At 40.7% G+C, this 24,564-nt stretch overlaps 2 protein-coding genes across 4 annotated transcripts in view; both read left to right on the top strand.

The window, feature by feature from the left end:
• The window catches only part of MAP3K1 (mitogen-activated protein kinase kinase kinase 1), a 58,257-nt gene extending 41,474 nt beyond the window's left edge, over positions 1-16,783 (top strand). For both annotated transcript variants that reach the window (XM_081212639.1, XM_081212638.1), the window contains exons 8-20: positions 569-650; positions 764-941; positions 1,667-1,951; positions 3,667-3,788; positions 5,244-5,335; positions 7,067-7,256; positions 7,414-8,686; positions 10,280-10,432; positions 11,018-11,180; positions 11,516-11,647; positions 13,299-13,441; positions 14,877-15,008; positions 16,147-16,783. In XM_081212639.1, the coding sequence (XP_081068765.1) occupies positions 569-650; positions 764-941; positions 1,667-1,951; positions 3,667-3,788; positions 5,244-5,335; positions 7,067-7,256; positions 7,414-8,686; positions 10,280-10,432; positions 11,018-11,180; positions 11,516-11,647; positions 13,299-13,441; positions 14,877-15,008; positions 16,147-16,296 (3,095 nt within the window). In that variant the 3' untranslated portion in view covers positions 16,297-16,783. The remainder of the gene's footprint in view (positions 1-568; positions 651-763; positions 942-1,666; positions 1,952-3,666; positions 3,789-5,243; positions 5,336-7,066; positions 7,257-7,413; positions 8,687-10,279; positions 10,433-11,017; positions 11,181-11,515; positions 11,648-13,298; positions 13,442-14,876; positions 15,009-16,146) is intronic.
• Positions 16,784-20,662: 3,879 nt separating this feature from the next.
• Positions 20,663-24,564, top strand: part of SETD9 (SET domain containing 9) — an 11,089-nt gene continuing 7,187 nt past the window's right edge. The window contains exon 1 of one of the 2 annotated variants that reach the window (XM_081213173.1): positions 20,663-21,831. In XM_081213173.1, coding sequence (XP_081069299.1) covers positions 21,746-21,831 — 86 coding nt within the window. In that variant the 5' untranslated portion in view covers positions 20,663-21,745. The remainder of the gene's footprint in view (positions 21,832-24,564) is intronic. The other variant, XM_081213172.1, reaches the window with a different exon arrangement.

Raw genomic sequence — 24,564 nt, 5'->3', positions numbered from 1 at the left:
TCTGATCAGCAAGCCCTAGGTTCAGTGGTTTAGACTACAGCGCCACCCACATCCCTATATAAAGGATAATAGAGAAATGCATCTTGGTAGCTTTTGTGTCTTAAAAAAACCTCTCATACTATGAACGAAAGAGAAGAAAATAATTATTATAAATAAGAAAATTATTAACCTGTAGTTTTAACTGAGCTGATCAATCAGTTTCAAAGAACTGGGCAATATTGTGATATTAGCCCAGAAACTTATAAAATGTCCAAAATCCAGAAGTAATAGGTCTTTAGTTTCTTGTCTCAACCACAGGATTGGTGGTATAGATATATATATATATATATTTAAGTGGACAGGTATATAGAGCTGGTATAATTCACACAATACATCAAACATGTAGAAAAAATGGCAAATGCCACATTTGCTACAGAACTGAATATACAGTTTTCCATATGGCTAGTTTTCCATAGACCTTTAAGTTCTGTAGATGTTTCCAAAAACTCAGTAGCTTTATATTTTCTAAAATGTCCTTATCATACTAACGTCAGTATTATTTCTTTTTGTTACTGTTAAATTTTTTTAGGGGCAGAGGAGTGTAGAAGAAACAGAGAGCCTCTTATATGTCCTCTTTGTAGATCTAAGTGGAGATCTCATGATTTCTATAGGTAAGGATGTGTTGTACTTGGATATACTAGATCTTCCATTGATGAGTATAAATATTAAAATATCTGCAAGCTTGCAAACATCTACTCATGGAAACCATTTCCCCCCCTTACAGCCATGAGCTGCCAAGCCCTGTAGAATCTCCTTCTGTTCTTCGTGTTGTCCAGCAGCAAACTCAGCAGCCTACAGCCGTCTCACCGAGGAGGAGTCAAGATAGTAATTTTAACCTTACTCATTATGGAGTCCAGCAAATCCCTTCTGCCTATAAAGACTTAGCTGAGCCATGGATACAGGTATACTAAATTTCTAAAGGAAACATTAATTAAACTAGCTGCTGGGTATTTTTGTGTTCCTTGATTCCGTTTTATGTCAAATAGCACAAACAGGATTGCACTGCTCCTGGTTAAATTGTGTTATATTCCCTGCACACTTGTAAGTGCAGGTGTCAGGTTTGCGTTCTGTGATAGGAGAGGACTTTTTCGGTGTTAGTTCCCTGACTTTGAAAAAAGATTACCATATTTATTGTCCAAATAAAAAAAATTCCTTCCTGTAGCACCTTAAAGACCAACTAAGTTAGTTCTTGGTATAAGCTTTCGTGTGCATGCACACTTCTTCAGATACACAGTGTATCTGAAGAAGTGTGCATGCACACGAAAGCTTATACCAAGAACTAACTTAGTTGGTCTTTAAGGTGCTACAGGAAGGAATTTTTTTTATTTGGACTATGGCAGACCAACACGGCTACCCATCTGTAACGAACCATATTTATTGTGTGCATATCGATGTACACCAGCCTGATATTTTATGAGATGAGTATATGAATACTTCCAAGCAAAAATAAACAGTAATGAATGGAGAAGTTATCTTGTTTTGCAGCTGCTCTGATGGTAGCAGCCTTGAAGAATGCAACACGCTCTTCCCTGTGCTACCCCAAATTCAGATGGGATTGCATTTTTCAGTATGCATACTTGAGATCATCATACATGTACTTTTAAGTGTTTTCATGTCTGTCTTTTAGGTATTTGGAATGGAATTAGTTGGCTGCTTGTTTTCTCGAAACTGGAATGTACGTGAGATGGCCCTTAGACGTCTCTCCCATGATGTTAGTGGTGCTCTATTATTGGCTAACGGTGAAAGCACTGGAAATTCTGGAAGCAGTGGTGGAAGCACCACAAGTGCTGGAACTCTAGGAGCAGCTATTGGGTCATCACAAACCAGTATCTCAGGAGATGTGGAGTCCTGCTGTAGTGTCCTTTCCATGGTGTGTGCCGATCCTGTCTACAAAGTCTACGTTGCTGCTTTAGTAAGTAGATTCTTTACGAATATTGAAATTTCAAGATCATTGTTACAGTTTAGAGATGGAAACCACTATTTATGCTGTTGCCAAAGATGTAGAATTTGTGATGACAGCAGAACGACTCCCAAATTGTTGGTTTTTTGGTACACTCTAAAGAAAGTAATGGCCATGGTCCCATTTACTATACTTAAGCTACCCATTTCATACATTCACTGGAATTTAGAGCTTGAATCGCACAAACAACCTCTGTCTGTGTTTTCTTTCCTCCTGTGTTTTTTAAAGGGAGGTAAATCATGCAAACCGTTTCCTGGTACAAACCTGTATATGCATGGAATTTTTTGATTCTCACAGGAGCTTATGTGTATGGTGAAAGGAAGGAGCTTAAGCTGCCCCATCACATCTGCTCCCAGCAAATGTATGAACTGGGGCTTATTTAGGGAAGAATTCAACACAGCACTATGGCAATTGTTCCATCCGTGCAAGTATTTCAGCTTGCCAGGTGGAACGATTCCATGCAATATATGAAGTGTCTTGTGGCATTAGTACAGTTTATTATTATTATCATTAGAATTTATATACCACCCTATACATGGAGGTCTCAGGGCGAGTCACAGAAAAGATCAACATAAAAAAACCACAATATATATATAATCAAAATAAAAACAACAACCCGTTATTGAGACCCATTGCCAAATGGTTCCGTTGAAAGACCAGGGTGTGAATGTTCAAATAAAATCCATGCATGGATATCTATGCTTCAGCATGCATGGAGAAGTACATGTTTGAAAAATACAGTTTCTCAAATTAGGACACGCAGTGCAGATTCCTGAAGCCTCCATTCTAGGTTTCATATATAAGTGTAAGATAAAAGCTACTTCACCCAGTTAACTTCTAGTTATATACAGTTCTTGGTTAAGCCAGTAGGAAGCAGATCACAAAAAAGAATTCTAGAAAGCCCAGAATAACAGAGTCTGGCTTTCAGCAGAGGTGATAGGTTGCTTCTGCTAAATAGAGCTTATCAGTTTTCTTTGGACTATACTATCATCAAAAAGGACTTTATATTATGAGGAAGACGCACAGTGTGGTCATCCTTTATTATTTGTTTCTATCTGGCCTATCACACTGGACTGCGTTCTTTATACTGTACTAAACAAAACATAACAAAACATGTAAAGCAGAGTCTCTGGCATATGGAGGGCTAATAAATTTGTAGGCAAACATGGATTTGTTTTGCTTTCTTACAAAATTTGCCTCTTGTTGACAAAATTGTATCCTACAATTGATTAGTCTGTTGCAGCAAAGTTTAGAGTGCATTTTTGTATCCACTGAGATCCAGTGCCGAGGGCCTTCTGGCGGTTCCCTCATTGCGAGAAGTGAGGTTACAGGGAACCAGACAGAGGGCCTTCAGATGTGAAAGAAATAAGCAGCTATCTTCTCTTTAAAAGACATCTGAAGGCAGCCCTGTTTAGGGAAGTTTTTAGTATTTAATGCTGTATTGTTTTTAACACTTGATTGGAAGCCACCCAGAGTGGCTGGGGAAACTCAGCCAGATGGGCGGGGTATAAATAAATTATTATTATTATTATTATTATTATTATTATTATTATTATTATTATTATTATTGACTAATTCTTGTTATTCTTTTAGAACCTATGAAGTGTGTGTATAAGGTGTTTTTTTTTTCTTTTTCTTTTTAAAACATCCCTCCCTGCTTTTTCTAGAAAACGTTAAGAGCCATGCTGGTATATACACCCTGTCATAGTCTGGCAGAGAGGGCAAAATTGCAACAACTTCTGAAGCCAGTTGTGGAAACTATATTGGTGAAATGCGCAGATGCCAACAGGTATAGTGTTTGGTCTATTCAAACTTTTGACAAATCTGTATTTTTAAAAACTTCATAAAGGATTAAGGACAAATTCATGTAAAAACAAATTTTTGGCTGTTTGTTGATTTATGGTCTGTATTTGAAGTTATTTTGGCCTGGAACGTAAAATTGGTTATACCGTAAAAAATACACACCAGCAGCTCTTTGAATATTATCTAGGTATTATTATAGCTGGAAAATGTTACTCTTAAATTGATACATTGGATTTCATTTTTCCATAACAATTTTCTGGAAAGTGTAAATGCTCAGATTTTTCAAAAATTTAGGATATAATTTTCTTGTCGTAGTTGGTTGTGTGCATTATCAGATGTGTCATAACGTTGCACAGTGGATGCACAGCACATCATAAAAGATCTGTGTACTCTCCCACATAAGGGTCTGCACATGTACAGGCAAAGTCTATTCTCTTATCTTCCCAACTTCTAAAGTACTCAGAGATAACAGGTTGCCTTTCAATTGTTTTTTGTCTCTGTGGGTCTAAGCGACCATCAGATGCTCACCAAATAACTGAGTTCTTACTAAGTCAGCAGTGAGCACTAGCTGCCTTGAAATGGTTGGTTTTGCCTAAGTCAAAGCAGTCTGTTAAGAAAGCAAAAAAGTTTCCACTGACTTAGCATACAAACTAAATCACATAGTACTGCAGAAATAAGTCCTATAGAAACTTCAAGAAATTGTTTGAATTCCAAAACTGATGCCCTAGACCAGTGATGGCCTAACTTGACCCTCCAGCTGTTTTGGGACTACAACTCCCATCATCCCTAGCTAACAGAACCAGTGGTTAGGGGTGATGGGAACTGTAGTCCCAAAACAGCTGGAGGGCCAAGTTTGACCATCACTGATCTAGACCAAAATTCTGTCAGCATGGACAAAGGGAAACCTCTGGCATCTAATCTAGAGCAACAGTTTTGGAAGTTGAAGGTGATAGAGCCAACAGAAACTTGAGACAGCACCACTAAAGTATCCATTTAATCGTTTACCAGACCTTCGGTATTGAGGGTATGTATCAGAACTCCCACAGCTAGCTGAGGGAAAGCTGGACAGTCTAGACTGAGTTTAAACAGATACCACCTTAAACCAAGGATGAATAAATAGCCTTAATCCCAGATTTGGGATGGCACTGCCAACCAACCAATCCATGGGGAGAACAGTGGGGAATCCTTACTTTGGTGTCACCTGTTGAAGAACAACCTTGTTTTACTTTCTTAAAAGTATATATTAATGGAAGCATGTTGAAATGGGTATTTATGAATTATGAAAATTGCTCCTAATTTTGACCATGCTGTTTTCAGAAATATCCTTGATAAGGATCTTACATGATAGGTTCTCTGCCTGTTGTAAAAATAAAACAAAAACATAGAGCTGCACATACAGAATTCATGTGATACATTGGTTTTTGTTTCTTACTTTTTATAGCCGCACAAGCCAACTTTCAGTTTCAACACTCCTTGAGATGTGCAAGGGCCAAGCTGGAGAACTGGCAGTTGGTAGAGAAATACTTAACTCTGGTAAAACTTCATTGTATACTTATTTGTATAGTACCATCAGTATATCTAGTGCTTTACAGAGTATCATAAGGGAAAAAAAGATGCTTGCCTCTTCCTTTACTGGGTGGGCTTCTTGGGGCAATAGTAACAACGGATGAATGTGAGCAAACACTGTCACACATACTTTATACGGTTGTTCATAAGGGCTGAAAGATTAACCAAAGACTTCCTACAGTAGATAAGGAGCTCTGAGATGAAATTTGAAGTGGCAGAGGAGAAAATCTAAAAAAAAAATATAATAATAACATATGATCAGTTGTTCTAAAGAAAACTAATTCCAGCATGGTGGAGTCCAATACTTAATTAAATTGGAAAATTCAAAAATAATCTTATGTACTAACAGTCGCCAGACCACCATTAATTAAGCCCATTTGATTGTGGAGCTAATTTCTACCCACCCCCAAAGGGTCCATCAAATGAACACAAGATCTTTTTATTTTGATCCTGCATCTTCATGGCTTTGTGAGCATCCCACTCAAATCATCTTGATTACTGTTGTTCTGCATAAAGTACCTACTGTGTATTAGGCCATACACTAAAAGCAGTAACAAACCCCACTTCACAGGTTTGCATTCTAAATTAAGAGCAAAACCAAAAGAGATGAGAAAAGAGAAGGTGTAAAGTTGTAAATAAAATAAAGTAAAATAGGTAGAACAGGGAAATTAAAATAAAAGAGAGGGTAAGTGGAGAGAAATTGAAGATCAAAGTGGAAAAGCAAGGGAATTTGGGGGGGATGGTGGAGAGATTAAGCCAGCTGAGTTTATAAAGGAATAATTCCTACACATTGTTTCATTAGAAGAGAAGGTACAAGCATTAACTTATGTTAGAGAGAAGATGTAACAAATAAATTGATCTTGGGTGGAGCGTACAGTAGAAAAATAAGGAACTAGAAGACTGTAAAATGATTTAATGATTTTGAATCTAATACAAAGAATGGCTAATCATTGGAGAGAATGAAATAGTAGTGTGATGTTGCTAAAATGTTGGTTGAAATACAGTAGACAAGCAGGAAAATTCAGAGCAAAAGAGGTTTAAAATTGAGAAACTGGAAGACCAAGGATAAAGACATCACAGTAATTGTGTTGGATTGAGGACCTAGGGTTATATGTAAGTTATACTTTGAATAGGCCCATTTAAAGGAATGGACCCAAGTTCATTTACTAAACTTCATTTACTAGAAGTAAACTTCAATATTTCATTACTAAAATATTGATTCTGTGGCACCTGAATTGGCAGAATTTGAGAGCTAATTGAACACGGTGGTGAATGCAAAATAGTACTTTCCAGTCTTCAATGAATGCACATAGATAGAACTGTGAATATGCTTGTAATGATTTTTGTAACCTTTAAAACATTCATGTGACAAGTGAGCTTGTGCTGTGAACTTCAAACAGATGGGATGGAAATGTGAATGAAGGACAAACCTTTCCAATGTCATTTATTTTTGGAAGTCTGCTTACAGCATTAAAAATGGGGGGGGGGACTACTTCTTCTAATATGAATTCACTTTAGTGGCAAGCAAAAGCAATCAGCACTGGTGAAATTCATGAGTAGTCTGAAAAATTGAAACAGGTTGTAACACCCCCCAAAAGTGACTTGGCTGAAAAGGGGAAGAGCTTCACATAACTTCACATAAAACAATATATTTTGGTGATATATCTTTAATTCTGTTTAATTCTCTTTCTTTTGTAGGGTCCATTGGCATTGGTGGTATTGATTTTGTCTTAAATTGCATCCTTGGAACACAGCCTGAACCAAACAATTGGCAAGCACTGCTTGGGCGCCTTTGTCTTATAGATAGACTGCTGTTGGAGTTTCCTGGTGAATTTTATCCCCACATTGTCAGTGGGGATATTTTACAGGCAGACACTGTCGTAGACAGGTACTACATTAGAAAATATTGAGTTTAGAAATTATTATTTTTTACATAAAAAACACTTTTTGTCAACTATACCACAGTTGACTTGCTGCTTTAAATGCTTGGTACGCTTTATTTTTTTGATGCAGAGACATTAACTGTGCTTTGTGTTTACTTCTAGGTACAAAAAGCTGCTGTCACTGCTGAACTTTGCTCTGCAGTCAATTGACAACTCCCACTCAATGGTTGGCAAATTGTCACGGAGGGTATTTTTAAGTGCTGCCAGAATGGTTGCAAGAGTACCGCACGTGTTTGTTAAACTGTTAGAAATGTTGAGTATGACGAGCTCAACGCATTACACAAGGATGCGCCGGCGGTTGATGGCTATAGCAGATGAAATGGAAATTGCAGAAGCCATCCAGCTCGGTATGGAGGAGATGCATTCCGGCGAATGCAGGCGCGAATTTGCACAGCCACCAGTTCCTGATAACTCTCCAGAGTCCACAGAGAGCAATACTCCAAATAACACAATTCAGTTATCAGGGAAAAGTGGGAAAGGTGTGGGTGACAAAAAACCAAGTGCCAGTCCAGAGGACATTTCTGACATGGTGGCTGGTATGTCTCTGGGACTTTCTGTTTCTTCAGGAACAATGGAGCAACCAAAACCAGCCATTCAAACGAAAGGCAGACCCCATGGTCAGTGCTTGAACTCTTCTCTCTCATCCTGTCATTCCCAGTCCGTATTCCCAACTTTGTCGTCCCCCACTACGCCATCCGTACCCGCAGGCGCTGATGTTTCTAAACTCAGACCTCAGGGATTTGTTCCCTGCAAAATGCCCTCTGCTTCTCCTCAAACGCAACGGAAGCTTTCTCTCCAGATTCAAAGAAACTGTGCTGAACATAAAGAATCAGAAAAACTGTCTCCTGTCTTTACACAGGCCCGGCCTTTGCCTTTCAGTCATATACACCGGCCAAAGCCATCTCGACCTACTCCATGTGAAATGAACAAGCAGGGGGAGGCCTCCAAAAACAGCATGACGCTTAATTTAAATGATATATCACAGTGTGATAGCAATAGTAGTAGCAATAATAGTGCAGTCATACCAAGTGAAGAGACTGTTTTCACCCCTGTGGAAGAAAAACGTAGCCAGCTGGATATTAATACAGAACTCAATTCCAGTATGGAGGACTTACTTGAGGCTTCGATGCCAGCGAGTGATGGAACAGTCACATTCAAATCTGAAGTGGCGGTTCTGTCTCCTGAGCGCGCGGAAAACGACAACACATACAAAGATGATGTGAACCATAATCAGAAATGCAAGGAAAAGATGGAAGCTGAAGAAGAGGAAGCTTTAGCTATTGCCATGGCAATGTCAGCATCTCAGGATGCCCTTCCAGTAGTTCCTCAATTGCAGGTTGAAAATGGTGAAGATATCATAATCATTCAGCAGGATGTGAGTACACTGGCTTTTGTATTTTCTTAGTCTACCTGTATTTACTGTTGCACAATGCATTTCTTGCATTTGATTTGGAAAACCAAAGGAAAAACAGTTTTGCCCTTTAAGACACAGTGGGTTGCTTTCAAACCATGCCATTCATCCGAAGGGGGAGGGAAGCCATTTTCAGCCATTGCCCGCTGAACCTGCTCCAGAAGCTGGGGGCCCTCTCAACCAGATGTACGGGGCTGCGGGGGGGGGGGAGCTGAAAATTACTTCCTTTCCCATTCCACTGACAAAAGCTTTGCCATCAGCTGAGCAACACTTTTGAAATGAAACCGTAATGGTTCAAGGAAAACTCAACCGTATTTTGGTGGCTATGCATGTCACTTTTTCCTTCAGCCAATTTACCGGGGGGGGGGGAGGGGAGGAATGGGCTTCCTTTGGACTTCGACTATAACTGGGTTCTGTGTCCTGTCCATACCAAGCTCTAAGGCACGTCACTTCATTAGTTTATATATTCGAACTGGGGAAAATAGGTATAGGGAATAGCATGTTGTTTGCATGTGGTGGGTAGGGTTTACTGATACCATCAAGCCTAAATGAATGTTGGGGGAGGGGTTGTATTAACTGAATTATCGCTTAGAGCTGAAAGAAGAAATTAGGGTAGCAATGAAAGGAAGAGTGCTCTTTGAGGTCAAATTGATCATGCATGGAATCACAACTGAATATACAAAATGCAAAATAGAAGTAGGACTGAAATCTGTCTGGTGGGCATTATCTTGCCCAGAAGTGAAATACAGGCACGCCAGGCCTTGAGGTCTGCATTCCTACTCTCTTTGCACTCTGTGGAATTAGATTGCTTTAAGACAGGAATTCAGTATTTACTCTGTGCTAATTTGGTTATCTCTGTGTGGATACTGTCACTTCCATGGTTTAGTCATTAGATTTAGGTGACACTTGGAGTTGAGAAGATTTCTTTTTCTGTTCTGTTCTTTTTGGTGAGGGGCAGTAAAGTTAATTGTCTTGCTTCCCAACTGGCGTGTCCTCTAGCCTTCCACAATAACTTCCACCAGTCAGCAAGGTACAAATGTTTTATCAAGGGAACCCCCCTGTGATGTATACCAAACACTACAATTGTTGAAGAAATAAAAGACAAACATACATATAATAGCAATTCTAAACTGTACAGAGATCATCTACTTGCTGGTACACAGTTTGCAATTTTATTCATTATCTGCTACTGGGAGAGTATTGTTTCTTCAGTGGTTCTCTAGAGGTTTCTTAGACTATCCTACCCCCTCCATTTGTTTTTGTGTGTTACTTTTTTGTCTTTGCAGTAAGAAATATCTCATGGTGATATTTCCAAATGTAAGACTTTATTAAGCGAGTAGTTTGAAAGTGAAACATTAGGACTGGTTAGTTTTTAGAATTTGAACAAAACCCTATATACAGGTACTGAATTTGTGTACCCCATGGCCCTGAAGAAACTTGGATACAATCGTTGTGTTTTGAAATTATTAGGATGTGTGCCTTTTTTTAAAATTATCGTTTTCTTGGATAACATTGGGTGTTAATGGATTCATAGACAGCTATTTGTTTAATTTGCAGACACCAGAGACGCTGCCTGGGCATACCAAAGCAAAGCACCACTACAGGGAAGATATAGAATGGCTTAAAGGTCAACAAATCGGCCTTGGTGCCTTTTCTTCATGTTATCAAGCTCAGGATGTTGGAACTGGGACGTTAATGGCAGTGAAACAGGTAAATGTTCCTCTGTTGTGATGTGAAAGTTTTGTCAGCATTAACTTAATATTCGGAAAAGAAAATCAAGGTAGTGCAGAGGTCTAGAAAGATTTGTCCTCAGTTGTGTTAGTTCTGACAATTTTGACACTGGTTTCTTTTACACATATTCTGCCCAACTTAATGCCTTAAGATAGGAAAGGACTTGGACTATTGGAGGAAGTGATAATGAAAACTGCTTTTATTCTAGGCAGCTCCACACACTAAGTCCCCCGCTCGCCCTTGCATGGGAAGAATCTTTAGGAAGGTGGGAAACATACATGCTCAGCAAGAATGTTTATCATCCTTACTGCACTTCCCATGTCATAGTTTATACATTTCTCCAAAATCCATTTTTCTCCGCATGTGAAGTGGCTGCCTACGGTTGCTTAAGGGAAAGAAGAAAGCAAGAGAACAGAAACATATAGTGGGTAGAATCAGATAGCCTGTCCTATGTTGAACCTCTTTCTTGAAGGTGCTCAACATTGTGTGCAGCTTCAGTTACAACAATGTCAATACGATTCTCTATTGTTGAAGCAAAATTTGACCTGGCTTTGTGTGATGCAGGTGACATATGTCAGGAATACATCATCTGAGCAGGAAGAGGTGGTAGAAGCTCTGCGGGAAGAGATAAGAATGATGGGTCATCTAAATCACCCTAATATAATTCGAATGATGGGTGCTACGTGTGAGAAGAGCAATTACAATCTCTTTATAGAATGGATGGCAGGTAAGTGTGCCCCCAAACTGCATTCATCTCTCTCCACTTGCCTCTAGATTTGTAAGTCCGTCCCTTTTGCCATCTCTCTAAATTGAAATTAACTTTACCCAAATTGTGGGATGTTAATGATACAATACTATGTTTCGTGTACATGCCACTCTTTCTGATAAAGGAAAGTCTAAGCAACTAGGACCCTAAAAGTAAATTCAAAAAGTTGAGCTTAAAACTATTTCACTTGTCTGCATTGGTATACCCAATTTTGAAACAAATTAAATGGCAGTAAAATCCAGATTGTTTTCATGAGCAGTGTACTAGCAACTAAAATGTTAACTCTCATCTTCCAGGGGGATCTGTTGCTCATTTGTTAAGTAAATATGGAGCCTTCAAAGATTCTGTGATTGCGAACTACACAGAACAGTTGCTTCGTGGCCTTGCTTACCTTCATGAGAATCAGATAATTCACAGAGATGTCAAAGGTAAGAACAGTGCTACTATAGTTATTATAACCTGTAATTGTTTATTTATTAAATTTGTATACCACCCTGCAGTTCACAGCATAAAAATGCATAATACATAATAATAATCTAGAGTAATAATTTATTTCTTATACCCTGCCCATCTGACTGGGTTGCCCCAGCCACTCTGAGCAGCTTCCAACAAAACATAAAGAGACAAAGAACAGGAACAGAAACAAAACAAACCAATACCTCACTAACAACAAGGAAATAGGATGTTACTCAGCCAATGGAGAGGAACATTTTCACCTGATGCCTAAAGGCATATAATGAAGGCATCAGGCAAGCCTCCCTGGGGAGAGCATTCCACAAACAGGGAACCACCGCAGAAAAGTCCTGTTCTTGTGTTGCCACCCTCCTGACCTCTTGTGAGAGAGGCACATGAAGAACGATGATCGCAGGTCTGGGTTGATGGCATCGAAAGCCACTGAGCAGTTGAGGAGAATTGAGGAGGACACATTATCCCTGTCCTGGCAGAGGTCATCATACAGGGTGACCAAAGCAGTTTCTGTGCCCAAATGGGCCTAAACCCTGATTGAAATGGAAAACTGATCTAGAAAATCAGTTTCCTTCAAGAGCACCTGAAGACAGAAGGATACCATGGCTGATAGTACCAAAAGCCACTGAGAGGCTAAGGAGAATTAACAAGGACACATTCATCCTGTCTCTCTCCTGACATAAGTCATCATGCAGGGTAACCAAAGCAGTTTCTGTGCCAAAGTGGGTGTAAACCCCAATAGAAATGGAAAACTGATCTAGAAAATCAGTTTCCTTCAAGAGTGCCAAGACTTCTGTTACCTTTGGATTTTGCACTTCTCCAGATTTTGTGATGCAGTTCTCAACTCTCAAAAGCCATAACTTAATTATTAAAAAGCGCTTTTAAAGATACAGTATTGTAAGATATATAAATTTCTGTGCAAACTTTTCTGTTAAAAATCCAAAGATCAATGCAACAACGAGATAGAATAGATTTATGATTGAACACATGTAATGCTAACGTGTCTAGTTGGTGGAATTGGTACATGAAGGCTTTTATTTTTAAAAAATTGTATTTGGGGGTTCCTGTCCTCCTTAAGGTTCTTCAAGCATAAGATTTGCCTTTATATTCTTTGTGTTCTGAAAACATTAAACATCAATACAAGAAATGGTGGTGGTGGTGGTGATATAGTCTACTCAGTGGTTTTTGTTCTCATGTCTAAACTGTTTGCAAGCAGGATAAAAATATATTTTGGTGAACACCCAAACCCACACCCAAATGTAACTTGCTACAGCAGTATTGCAAGACCTGTTGATAAATATTGCTCCTGTTTCTCTTCCATTAGAAAAAAAACAACAGAGTTTGGTTTACAGGGACAGAAATCTTTCAGGTGTTTTTTTAATATTTGGTGGGAGGAAGTCACTTTTGGAGAAAGGCTGCAATTTTTGGTTATATGGCATTATCTAATTTTGAATGGAGGCTATTTGTGTACACTGAAGAAAATACCCAAATCTTTGGTATTCTGATTGATAATAATTTTTGTTTCTACCTTGTGTGTGCACCCAAGCCTGTCTGTCTCCCTCACAGAGACCCACCCACAGCAGCAACTAAATTAATTTCTTATTACGTTCACAGGTGCCAACTTGTTAATTGACAGCACAGGCCATAGGTTAAGAATTGCGGATTTTGGAGCTGCAGCTAGGTTGGCATCTAAAGGAACTGGCGCTGGAGAGTTTCAAGGACAGTTGTTGGGGACCATTGCATTTATGGCACCTGAGGTAAGAATTCAGTGGGGCAACTTTGGGAAAAGATAAACTGCTTGATTATTATCTCAAGACAGAAGAGGGGAACCTGTGGCCCTCCCAAATGTTGAACTTGCAGCTCTGGCTGGTATGTTCATTACTCCACATCACTGGCCTATGTGCTTGCTCAGCTGCAATACCTACAGAGGCATCCTGTGCAATGCAGACAAGAGAAAGCAGTGTAGTTTTGCCCTACTTGCCTTTTAAAAGATTATACACTCCCTTGTTCCACTACTTGGATTGGCAAACATGTGACTATAACAGCAACTATGGTTATTCAAATCAAGCCAACTTGATCAAGGTTGCCTGCACCAAACTATGCCATGCTATCTCTGTGTCTGCCACCACCTTATTTTGAACCTCTTGAGTAGGACAGGATCTCTGAAGTAGTGAGTTTAAACTAAGAAAAGAGTTTGCTGCCAGCAGTAGATCCCCCTTCCCCTCCCCCTTGAACAAGAATGTAGCAAATTTGAGCCAATGGTCTGAAACATGGAAAATTGCTCCTTGGGTCTGTATCTAGTTACTGCTCTTAGTTATTGCTCTTTGTCACTGTATCTAGTTATATTTCTACCTGGATGTTGTGCAGAACAGGTTAGATTAGGTTAGATTACTGCAATACATGGGGCTGCCTCTGAAGATGGTTTAGAAACTTTGCTGGTGCAGAATTCAGCGGCCAGGTTGCTCACCAGGGCAAGACAATTTAAGCATATAGCACCAATCATGATCCAGCTGCCAGTTAGTTCCCAAGCCCAAATCAAAGTGCTGGTTTTGACCTATAAAGCCTTAAACGGCTCAGGACTGCAATATCTCAAGGACCACCCCTTCCCATATCAACTGACCCAGACCCTGTGATCGAGGGTTGGCAACACGAGAATGAGCCTTTTCTGTGGTGGCTCCATGCTTGTGGAATGCTCTCCTCAAGGCCTGGTGCCTTTGTTACATATCTTCAGGCACCAGGCAAAAACATTCCTCTTCTCCCAGACCTTTGACCAGGCATAGGCAAACTCGGCCCTCCAGATGTTTTGGGACTACAGTTCCCATCATCCCTGACCACTGATCCTGTTAGCTTGGGGTGATGGGAGTTGTAGTCCCAAAACATCTGGAGGGCCGAGTTTGCCTATGCCTGCCTTTGACTAATTAAAAAATTTATGGCCTTTTAAACTGTGTGTGCGCGACTGTGTTTTTTTGCTGTTGTTATTGTATGTATTTTGTTTTTATATTGTAAACCTCCCTTTGCTCCTTGGATGAAGTGCAGTATAGAAATTAAATAAATAAATTGTCAGTCCTGCCATAATCCCACACAGAGGTGTCTGCTGAAACTATCATTTTATTAACCACGGAAGATTCTTAAAATACTTTCTATACTGCTGCTAGAAGATTTATAGAAATTAAACTTGTCTTTCTTCTTCAGGTGTTAAGAGGCCAGCAGTATGGTAGGAGCTGTGATGTGTGGAGCATTGGTTGTGCCATTATAGAAATGGCTTGTGCTAAACCCCCCTGGAACGCAGAGAAACATTCCAATCATCTTGCTTTGATATTTAAGGTAAGGCGATAAGTAAGAGAATTATCTAAAAAGCCTGTAGGTGGGAGCAATTCCACTGGGAACTTATACCATACAGACAACATTGAAACAAATTTAGAGCTGCCAAAAAATGCTTGTTTAAGTTCTTTTAAAAGGACAATGTATTCTATTTTGAAAATATCCTAGTTTGAAAAGTAATATGTGCATCTTATGAAATTTGCCCTAATTAAGAATATCATATATGTACAGTATATTCATTAGCATGGTCCTGCCAAAGGAATGTCTTGAGAGCACATTTTTGAGGATTCAATTTTTCATAGGTTTAGGACTGGTTTTATTACTGTACTTAGAGCTGCAAATAATGGATCAGAAATAGATAGGGATTGGGACTTCAGCAAGAACTTACTAAACCCTGCTGTAACATGATCTACCCAGTGATCCTATTGCTGTCATCCATATCTGAATAGTACCATACACTGTTCAATAGCAACTTCAGTCTTTGGAAAGACCATTCATTGAAATGATGTACAAGGATGAAGAAGCTAGAAAGACTGGAAACAGTGTTATAGAAATTAAAGAATAAAATTTAGAGATTTGAGTAAAGTCTTCAGGGGCAGTGAATATTGGCAGAACTCTTAAATGTAAGCTAGGTGAACTACAGAGGTGAATCTTGTTTATGCTAGTTGTTTACATCAGTTGGTTTAGTGTTAGTGCACAACTATACCAATTTGAAAAGGCAAATGCCCTGATTGAACAAGACAACTCTTTTTTTCTAGGAATCCTGCAGATCAGATATTGTAACAAATTCTGTGCTAAGCTGTACACTTTTTTAATGTTATTTTTTTCGCTTCTTCTGCCACCGTTATGTTTTGATATTGTGTCTGTGTGCAATAAGATAGTAAGCAGTTACAAAACACACACGCACACACAAACACATTTGGGGGAATAACTCCAATCCTAAAGTTCTATGGGTGGGAAATACAAAATCTGCAAAAGATAAAGACAATACATGGTAAGCAATGCTAACCAGACTACATGGAATGTAAGCAAGATTTCCTGTAGTTCAGTGTCTTGCAGAGGTTTTGCTCTAGTCTGCATCCAGGGATATCCTACGAGAAGGAATCCTGAACATAACCTGTGTTTGCTCTTCTGATTGTAGATTGCCAGTGCAACCACAGCTCCATCAATTCCACCGCATCTCTCTCCAGGCTTAAGGGATGTGGCGCTTCGGTGTTTGGAGCTTCAACCTCAGGACAGACCCCCAGCAAGGGAGTTGCTGAAACACCCTGTCTTCCGCACTACGTGGTAGTTTGTTATGTAAAAGTGGGGATACACTGAACATGATGCTACTGAATATAGTGCTGGTCTTCCTGTGCAGTTTTGCATGGCAGTATGTATTAACTGTTCTGCTGGCCTTAACTATACATTTTTGAGGACTTGAGGTCAGTAGAGGACCTGTAATTAAGTATGTGACTGACAAATCGAGATCTTTACCTAAGCTCAGTATGCAACATTTCACAGACTGCAGAAATATGTAAACTGTGCCTTTCTCAAAGATCTGGCTCTTCGTGAACAAAAAAGCAATTCCTCTTTTAAATCTGCATGATTATTTAGTGGAAGAAGTGGTTTTTAATTTTCTTATTATTTTGGAGCACTTTTTCAGCAATACTAGCAGCTGAGGGGCTCAGGAGCCATTTAAAAACTGCAATCCCATTTCCATTTCACACCATGCAAACATCAGCAGTTATGGGCTCTACAACCCAATTTAGGTTGTTTTCGTTACTCATCATTAAGAAGGTACTTCCCATTGGAAGTTACAGTTCTGTGCTTTCATTTTATCCTTCAGGGAATAAGTGATTTTTTAAAAACACGCCCATAGTAGCTAGAACTTGGTTCAAGCTAAATATTGCTGGATAACCTGTTATAAAAGACTGTGATACAGATTGGTTTGAAATCTGGAATAAAATACTGCCATTGAGTCAGTATTTTAAGTGGGAAGCGTTGGGAGGGGGAAATGCACAATTACTTTCGATAACAGAATTTGTAACCAAGGGTCAAATGAACTGTTTTGGAGCCTTTCTTTCATGTAATAATTCTCATGGTAAAGCTGTGTAGAAAAGTTTTATGTCAAGCCTGCCACTACCCAGCTTCCATTCTAAGTCAACCTTTGATGGGAGCCAAATATTAAAATCCAGTCTTACTCTCAATTTACCACTGTGTTCATGTCCACCATTGTTGGATTTGCCTGCTGTTTTCCTTCTACCATGCATCATCTGTTTACAGTTGCAATTGATAAATATGTAATTTGGCAATATTTTAAAAAGGAAAAGAAAATCACTTAAGCTCTTTTAAAAAATAATAATTAAGAATTTTTCAGAAAAAAATAATGTGCTTGGACTTGAAAAATATAACCCACAAGTATAATGTGAGAAAATTCTTCTACAAGAGTGCAAAACTACTTTTTAGCAAAGATTTTTAATTGTTTCATGATGGTTTTTAAGGGCAGGCTTTTAGATTTTGATGAATGGATTACTGAAGGAAAATGGCAGCTACTCTTTTGCTTTTGGTCAGTCTTTTTGAAATAAAATACTGGTTGTGTTTATAATCAGTTTGTTTTAATAACTGTTCAAGTTTTAACTCTTCAGAAGCCAGTTGAATTATTGACCAGAAATTGGTTATGCTCAAAGACTCAGGACAAACTAAATAAGCTATAGTACTGTACATTATTGACAATGTACGACTCGCTGATTGGAAACAAAACAAGTGAGGTTTACAGCAGTGATCATGCTAGCGTTAAATAAAAGCAGTGTCATTAAATGTGGATGTGCATTTTTCTTAAAGCATTACCTTCCTTTGCTTTTTGAAGATTGACAGGCTTTGAAGAGTTAAAAAAATCGAAATGTGAAGTTTGGTAGCTCTGTATTTGTATTTGACTTCTGTTTCTTGACAGTTTAGAATTTACTCTGATCAGATTGTTTCCAAGTCTCTTCTGTGCAAGCTTTAAAGGATGCGCTCTTGCCAATTCATGTACTGGAAGATCAGTTGTCAGACTGATGCAGTTTCTGACAAAATCGTCAATTGTATAAACTGATGAACCTCAGCTAATCAGTATTACCTTTCTAGATCACCATGTCTACCACATATCAAATTCAGGCTGCCTCTAGGTGTCTAAAAGCATTGTCTGAGTTTGTTTGCATTTCCCTCAGCTTGCTGATAATTGTGGGTTTTTTTAAATGCAGATGTGATGTAATCTTATTTTATTTGGATCAAAGCTGGACTGAAAATTGTATTGTGTAATTATTTTTGTGTTCCTAATGTTATTTGGTACCTAAGTTGTAAATAACGTCTACTGCTGTTTATTCCAGTTTCTACTACCTCAGGTGTCCTATAGATTTTCTTCTACCAAAGTTCACTTTCACATTGAAATTATATTTGCTATGTGACTGATTTCCTAAGACTTCCAGGGCTTAAGGGCTAACTTCTATTAGCACCTTACTGTGCAAGTAAATTTTAAAGATCTCTAGGTTAAGAAAATTTGGCTTCATTATATCCTTTGTTATTTTAAATATATCAAGATATTTTAATTAAAGTTTTTACCCCTTTGAACCAATTTTATAGTATAATTTGTACCTATTTTGGTGGTTTTGTCTTTATAGTAAATAAAAGATTTTGAACAAAAGCTGCCCTCCTTTATGGTAATGAACTGAGTTTAACAAATACATTGGCATTCATGTACACATGTATTTTCCTTACAATATAGTCAGCAATCAAACACAAGGTTTTAGAGCCAGCTTTTCGCAGCTGTTTATATAGTTTGAAAAATGCCTGTAAATAAGTCTTTTAATCCCTTTCTACTCTAATTCTTGGCAGCATGAACACTTCACAATAGGCAAGCTCAAGGGAGCTATCTTGCTCAGTTCTGATTCTCCTTCATTATACTCATTGTCTGTGTAAACCTTAAGGGCACAATTTACTAAGCATAATTTTTATAATATCTCTTGTTCATTGAATTAGGGTTCCACAACAGCTATTTGTACCCACAGTCATTGTTATGCTGCCAGATTAAACATTCTGGGACACAGAATTGGGATCTGGTGAATTGTTATACAATAGAACTACTGGAACATTGCTTACAGCTGCTTAACAATCTATTTAAAATGCTTTTAAAAGACTCACTAGGCAGACTTCAGAAGAGAACATAAACCAGTTGAGAGCTAGATCCTCCACTAGACTGAGTGGCATGCTATCTCTTTTTGCCACTCAACACACAGTAGTGGATTCCTTAGATATACCTGCCTAGGGAATACCCAGCACATAGGATCATGAATAGTGCACTGAGGACTGCAGAGTGTTCTTTTGAATTCATGGAGGGTGATGTGGCAAAACCTGATGGGCACTCCCATCATATGAAATATAACACCATTTATACATAATACATCATTGTGTGTATTGGAACAAAGTTTTTCTTGTAATGAGTACTTAAAAAACAAGATTAAACAATCCATTGAAAAGGCTTGTTGAAAAAAGATGGCCCAACAAGCATCAACAACAGTGTTCACCTGATAAGCAAAGAGAGGATTTCAAATGGTAGGTGCTGCTACAATAAAAACCTGATTTGTACAAGGTATAGAATGGACCTTACTTAGTGAGATGGTGTCTGCAGGTCCTATCCTGCAGAGTGCAGTGACTGGATGGGTATATAAGGTATGAGATTCTTTTAGGTGTCCTGGTCCCAATCTGTATAGGGCTTTGTAAACCAGTACAAACACTTAGAACTGGTACCTAATTGGCAGCCAGTGTTAATTCTTTCAACAGCAGCATAATGTGGTGGTATTCTGCCCCAGGGAGCTGTTGAAACAACTGCAGTTTGCACTAGCTACAGCTGCTAGGTCAACCTCACAGAGGGCATTGCAGTAATCCATTCTAGCAGTTACCAGCACATGGAGAACAGTGGCCAAGCCATCCTGGTCCAGAAACACACAGCTGTCTTATCAGCCTACAGACCTTTAGGAGGAGTATGATCCTGTCCAGACTTTGGGACTGCTCACTCACAGCACTTCCCTGTTTGCCATAATTTGGACTCAGGTTTTTTGGTCCAAATCCAGCCCATCATCAGGGCTGCACAGCCTCTCCTCATTCAGATGTTACAGAAAAAGAGCTGGGTATTGCCAGAATACTGACCGCTTCCCCCAAATCTAATGACTGCTACGAAAGGCTTCTTGTGGATGATAGAGTACTTTCCAGTATGTGCGCACACACCAGGGACAACTGGCAGCAGGCTGAAAAAGAAAACTGAAACCAAACCTGGAGTTAGGGCCAGAACCACTGTAAAACTGTGTCCCCAATACCCATCTCAGTAGGCTGAGGAGGATCCCATGGTTAATGGCATCTGAAGCTCCTTAGATATCAATTAAAATATAACAAGGTTACACCCCACCTGCGACGTCACATCACTGCCCATCTTCCAGCAGCCACATAAGGGGGAGTGGTACAGGGGTTGGTGAGCTGGATCAGGACCTGGGAGATCCTGCTGGCTGGCACAAGTTCCCCCATCCGTGGTGTATCATAGCTGTCAACTTTCAGATTTGAAAATAAGGGATCAGCAGCCTCACCTGTCCCGCGGACAGTCCACAGGGTATCTAACAATCCGGGATAGCAGCAGGAAGCAGCGCTGGAATAAGGGTAAGGTAAAGGGACCCCTGACCATTAGGTCCAGTCGTGACCGACTGGGGTTGTGGCGCTCATCTTGCTTTATTGGCCAAGGGAGCCAGCGTACAGCTTCCGGGTCATGTGGCCAGCATGACTAAGCCGCTTCTGGCGAACCAGAGCAGCACACGGAAACGCCATTTACCTTCCCGCCGGAGTGGTACTTATTTATCTACTTGCACTTGGATGTGCTTTCGAACTGCTAGGTTGGCAGGAGCAGGGACCGTTGACAGCTATGTGGTGTATACATGCTGTTCCCGCGTGGCTTTTAAAACTTCCCAAAAAATCCCTGCGCTGGTTTCAAGGTGCAGTCCGAGCCATGGGCACATTTGCTTGAGAATAACAAGTCCAGTGGGTCTTACTCTCCCAAGGGTGCTGCCCCAATCTGCGACCAATAGGAAAGGGGGAGCCTTTCTGAACTGTCCAGAAATCCCCACTTTGGAAGCTAATGGAATAAGGCGCATTAGGATGCTGATTGAGCGCCTAAAGCGGAAGTAAACTCCGTCTCCCTAAAACGTCCCCCTGCGAAACTGCGCCCAGGGTACATTTGGTTCCACCGACAGGTTTCTCTCCGCGGATTCAAACTCTCTTCAATGAGTGTCGTCTGAATGGTTGGTTGGTTGGTTGGTTGGTTGGTTGTTTGCTGCTGCTGCTGCTTCCATATCCGCGCTTGATAAGGTTTTCGGCGGCTGCTTGCGCAGCTATTACAGGCAAACTCCTCCTGACGCCCGAATTTACTTTGGCCCATCCGTTGCAGGAAATAAACAAAGCAAGCGCACGCCAGAGAGTCCGGTGGGGTTATAATCAGCTCGCAGACGCGTTGCGAGGCGGGTCAGGAGACACGCGTGTGAAGGCAGGCTCCTTGGAGTTACCGTATACTTTCGCCTGCCGACGACGATTGTAGGGAGCTGCGCCGCTTGACCTCGGGGAGGAGGAGCAGCTGCGGCGGCGGCCAGGCAGCAGGCGCCCTCCCTCGCCTTTCCGCCGCCCTTCCTGCGGCCAAGCAAGAACCTGAGCCCGGCTCTTCCCCGGGGAAAGGGACCCCCGCCGCCATGCTGAGGGCTCTGCGGAGGCGCTGGCAGGCCTACAAGTACCGCTTCGTGCCCTGGATCGCGCTCAACCTCGGCCACAAGCGCAGGTGAAGGCGGCGGCGGCGGCGGGGCTCTTCCTCTCTCGCCCTCCGTCCCTCCGGGTCTCCAGGGCGGAGCGGGAGAAGGAGGCGACCGAGAGGTCTCTCTGCCACTTGTGGCAAAAAAAGTAAAAGTAAAGCCAGAAGTTCGGCGGTGTTTCCGCGAAACCAGCCTTTTCACGTGGAGTACAAGGGCGGCGTTCGCGTTGGCGAACTCGGGGCGAACTCTTGCACGTGAGGATGCGAGGGCGCGCGTGCAGGGTTCTTCCGCAGCCGGGGCCAAAGCAACGCGGATCCCTGGCGGCAATGGCCACTGTGGGGACTGCTGCTGGCATGCCTGCGGAAATCCGCGTAGCTGACCCATCCTCTGAGCTGCCCTAAGAAGCGGTTACCCTTCCCCATTGACCCGCAAGCAGCTCCTTTAGGCTATGTGGGATTGTTCTTCTGGGGTTTGCACCGACGCTAGGCAGCTTGGTCAAATGGGCGTCTAAATTTCCCAGGATGGGACTACGTTTGGAGGGTTTGTGGTTCAGTTATAATGGTGGCTTGACCTAGGCACCTAATGTTGCTTGGAGTACTACTACTAGTAGTAGAAGAAGTAATAATAAGTCATACTTTCCATAGTGAATCGCTTCCCATGAGGCATGAGGGCAGGCATCAGCAGTGGGGGCTGCCCAAGGATGCCTGCAAATGCCTTCCACAGCATTTCCTGTTGGGTGGTGTGGTGTTGGTGCAAGTGAAGCACTGTGTTGACATTTTGTTTTAGCCTTCATGTGCATGTGTGCTAGGGTTAAGATGCGTCCTGACTGTTCAGAGGTTTAACTTCTACAGAATAGTTTAAAAATGAACTCGATTGGACATATGTACACATATTTTTTTTTAAAAAGGCATCCTTCAAAGTATATGTAGTAACTGCTTTACCAGAGACCTTTAAAGGTAAAGGGACCTCTGACCATCAGGTCCAGTCATGGCCGACTCTGGGGTTGCGGCGCTCATCTCGCTTTACTGGCCGAGGGAGCTGGCGTACAGCTTCCGGGTCACGTGGCCAGCATGACTAAGCCGCTTCTGGAGAACCAGAGCAGCACACGGAAATGCCGTTTACCTTCCCGCCAGAGCGGTACCTATTTATCTACTTGCACTTTGACATGCTTTCAAACTGCTAGGTTGTCAGGAGCAGGGACCGAGCAACAGGAGCTCACCCCGTCACGGGGATTTGAACCACCGACCTTCTGATTGGCAAGTCCTAGGCTCTGTGGTTTAACCCACAGTGCCACCCACGTCCCTTGCCAGAGACATTTATTATGGGGTAAAAGAGACTGTCCCTTGGTAAATCAGCCCAGTTGGAGCATATTATCATGGTCAACACCTTGAAAGCCACTAGAACCACGTCAGTTTAGCAGCAGTTATAGAAGCAAGAGTTTGTCATAGAAGTTCCATGCTGTCTGTTGTTTGGATTGGGTAGTGCTGAGGTCTCTTGCGTTCTGTGGGTAATCTTGCATATGTTGCTTTCAGCACCTTCTACCTTATGTGCTGCAGTTTGTTCTGCAGATGTTAGTGAAGCAATGATTATTATCTCTGTACCATGAAAAGCTTCACTTGTCTGCAGAAGTTAAGGGCTGGACAGCAGACCAGGCGGAATTTCTGGTCATTTGGCAACCTTAAAATGAGCATTTCTGTGACATAACATATTTTTCTGTCTATAAGACACCCCCATGTATAAGACACCCCTATTTTGGGGGACTCCAATTTAAGAAAATGGGGGGAGATCTATCTGTGTATAAGACACCCCCAAATTTTGGACATTATTTTTAAGGGGGAAAACCTATTCTTATACACAGAAAAATACGGTAATTTCATTCTGCAGTGTTGTATAATGCAGAAGAAGAAACAGGGAGCCAAAACATAGCAAAAAATTCTGCTGACATTTGCAGATGGAAGGTTTCAGTCATGCTTTGTGAGCAGTTGAAACAACAGCTTTACTACATTTTAAATAATATAATCTGATGGGCTGATAATTAAATAGCTGGATTAACTGCGTTTTGTATAAAACTTCATTTTTCAATGTATTTCTCTCACTCCACCACCAGAGCTAAATGTTCTCATTTAAACTTTCTTCCAAAAAAACCCCCAGACAATTTACCCAATAGGAATTTTGTTGTGCCCCTCAAGACCCCATATATATGATGGATGAAGACATCCCATTCAAAGAGGGTATGAACTAGTTTCTCAAGGGAAATAAGCAATTAAAACTAGAAGTGAAATATTTGTGAATATATCATATAGGGAGCTATTTTTCTTTCAGTACAGTGTGGATTAGGTGTAATTGGTCTTTTCCCCCTCTCTAATTTCTGTAATAATAAGCAGATGCATGGAATGAATAAAGGATTAAATTGATTCTTGGCTCTCTGGTGGAACTAATAAAATCGCAAGCTGAATACTTGTGGTTTAATGATCTCAGTGCAGCTCTTCCAATGAATCACAGCCTTGTATTCATGCAAGGAACATTTATTATTCTGTTATTTCAGTTGTCTTAGTTTAGGAGAGATTTCACCTTTTGCTTAAAGAAAAAGAACCTACAGATTCTTCTCATTAGAAGAATCAGTTTCATGTAGTGTGGAAAAACACCTGTACTTTATCATCTCCTTTGGCCATTCCTCAGTAGAGTCTTATACATAAGAATTAGCTAGACAGTTAGTGCTTCCTTTCCTTTCCCATTTCAATTGTGCTGTCAGTAGGACTGAT

This window comes from Podarcis bocagei, assembly GCF_964188305.1.
Source record: "Podarcis bocagei genome assembly, chromosome: 11".
Classification (NCBI taxonomy): Eukaryota; Metazoa; Chordata; class Lepidosauria; order Squamata; family Lacertidae; genus Podarcis; species Podarcis bocagei.
This window is presented reverse-complemented; position numbering and strand designations above follow the sequence as displayed.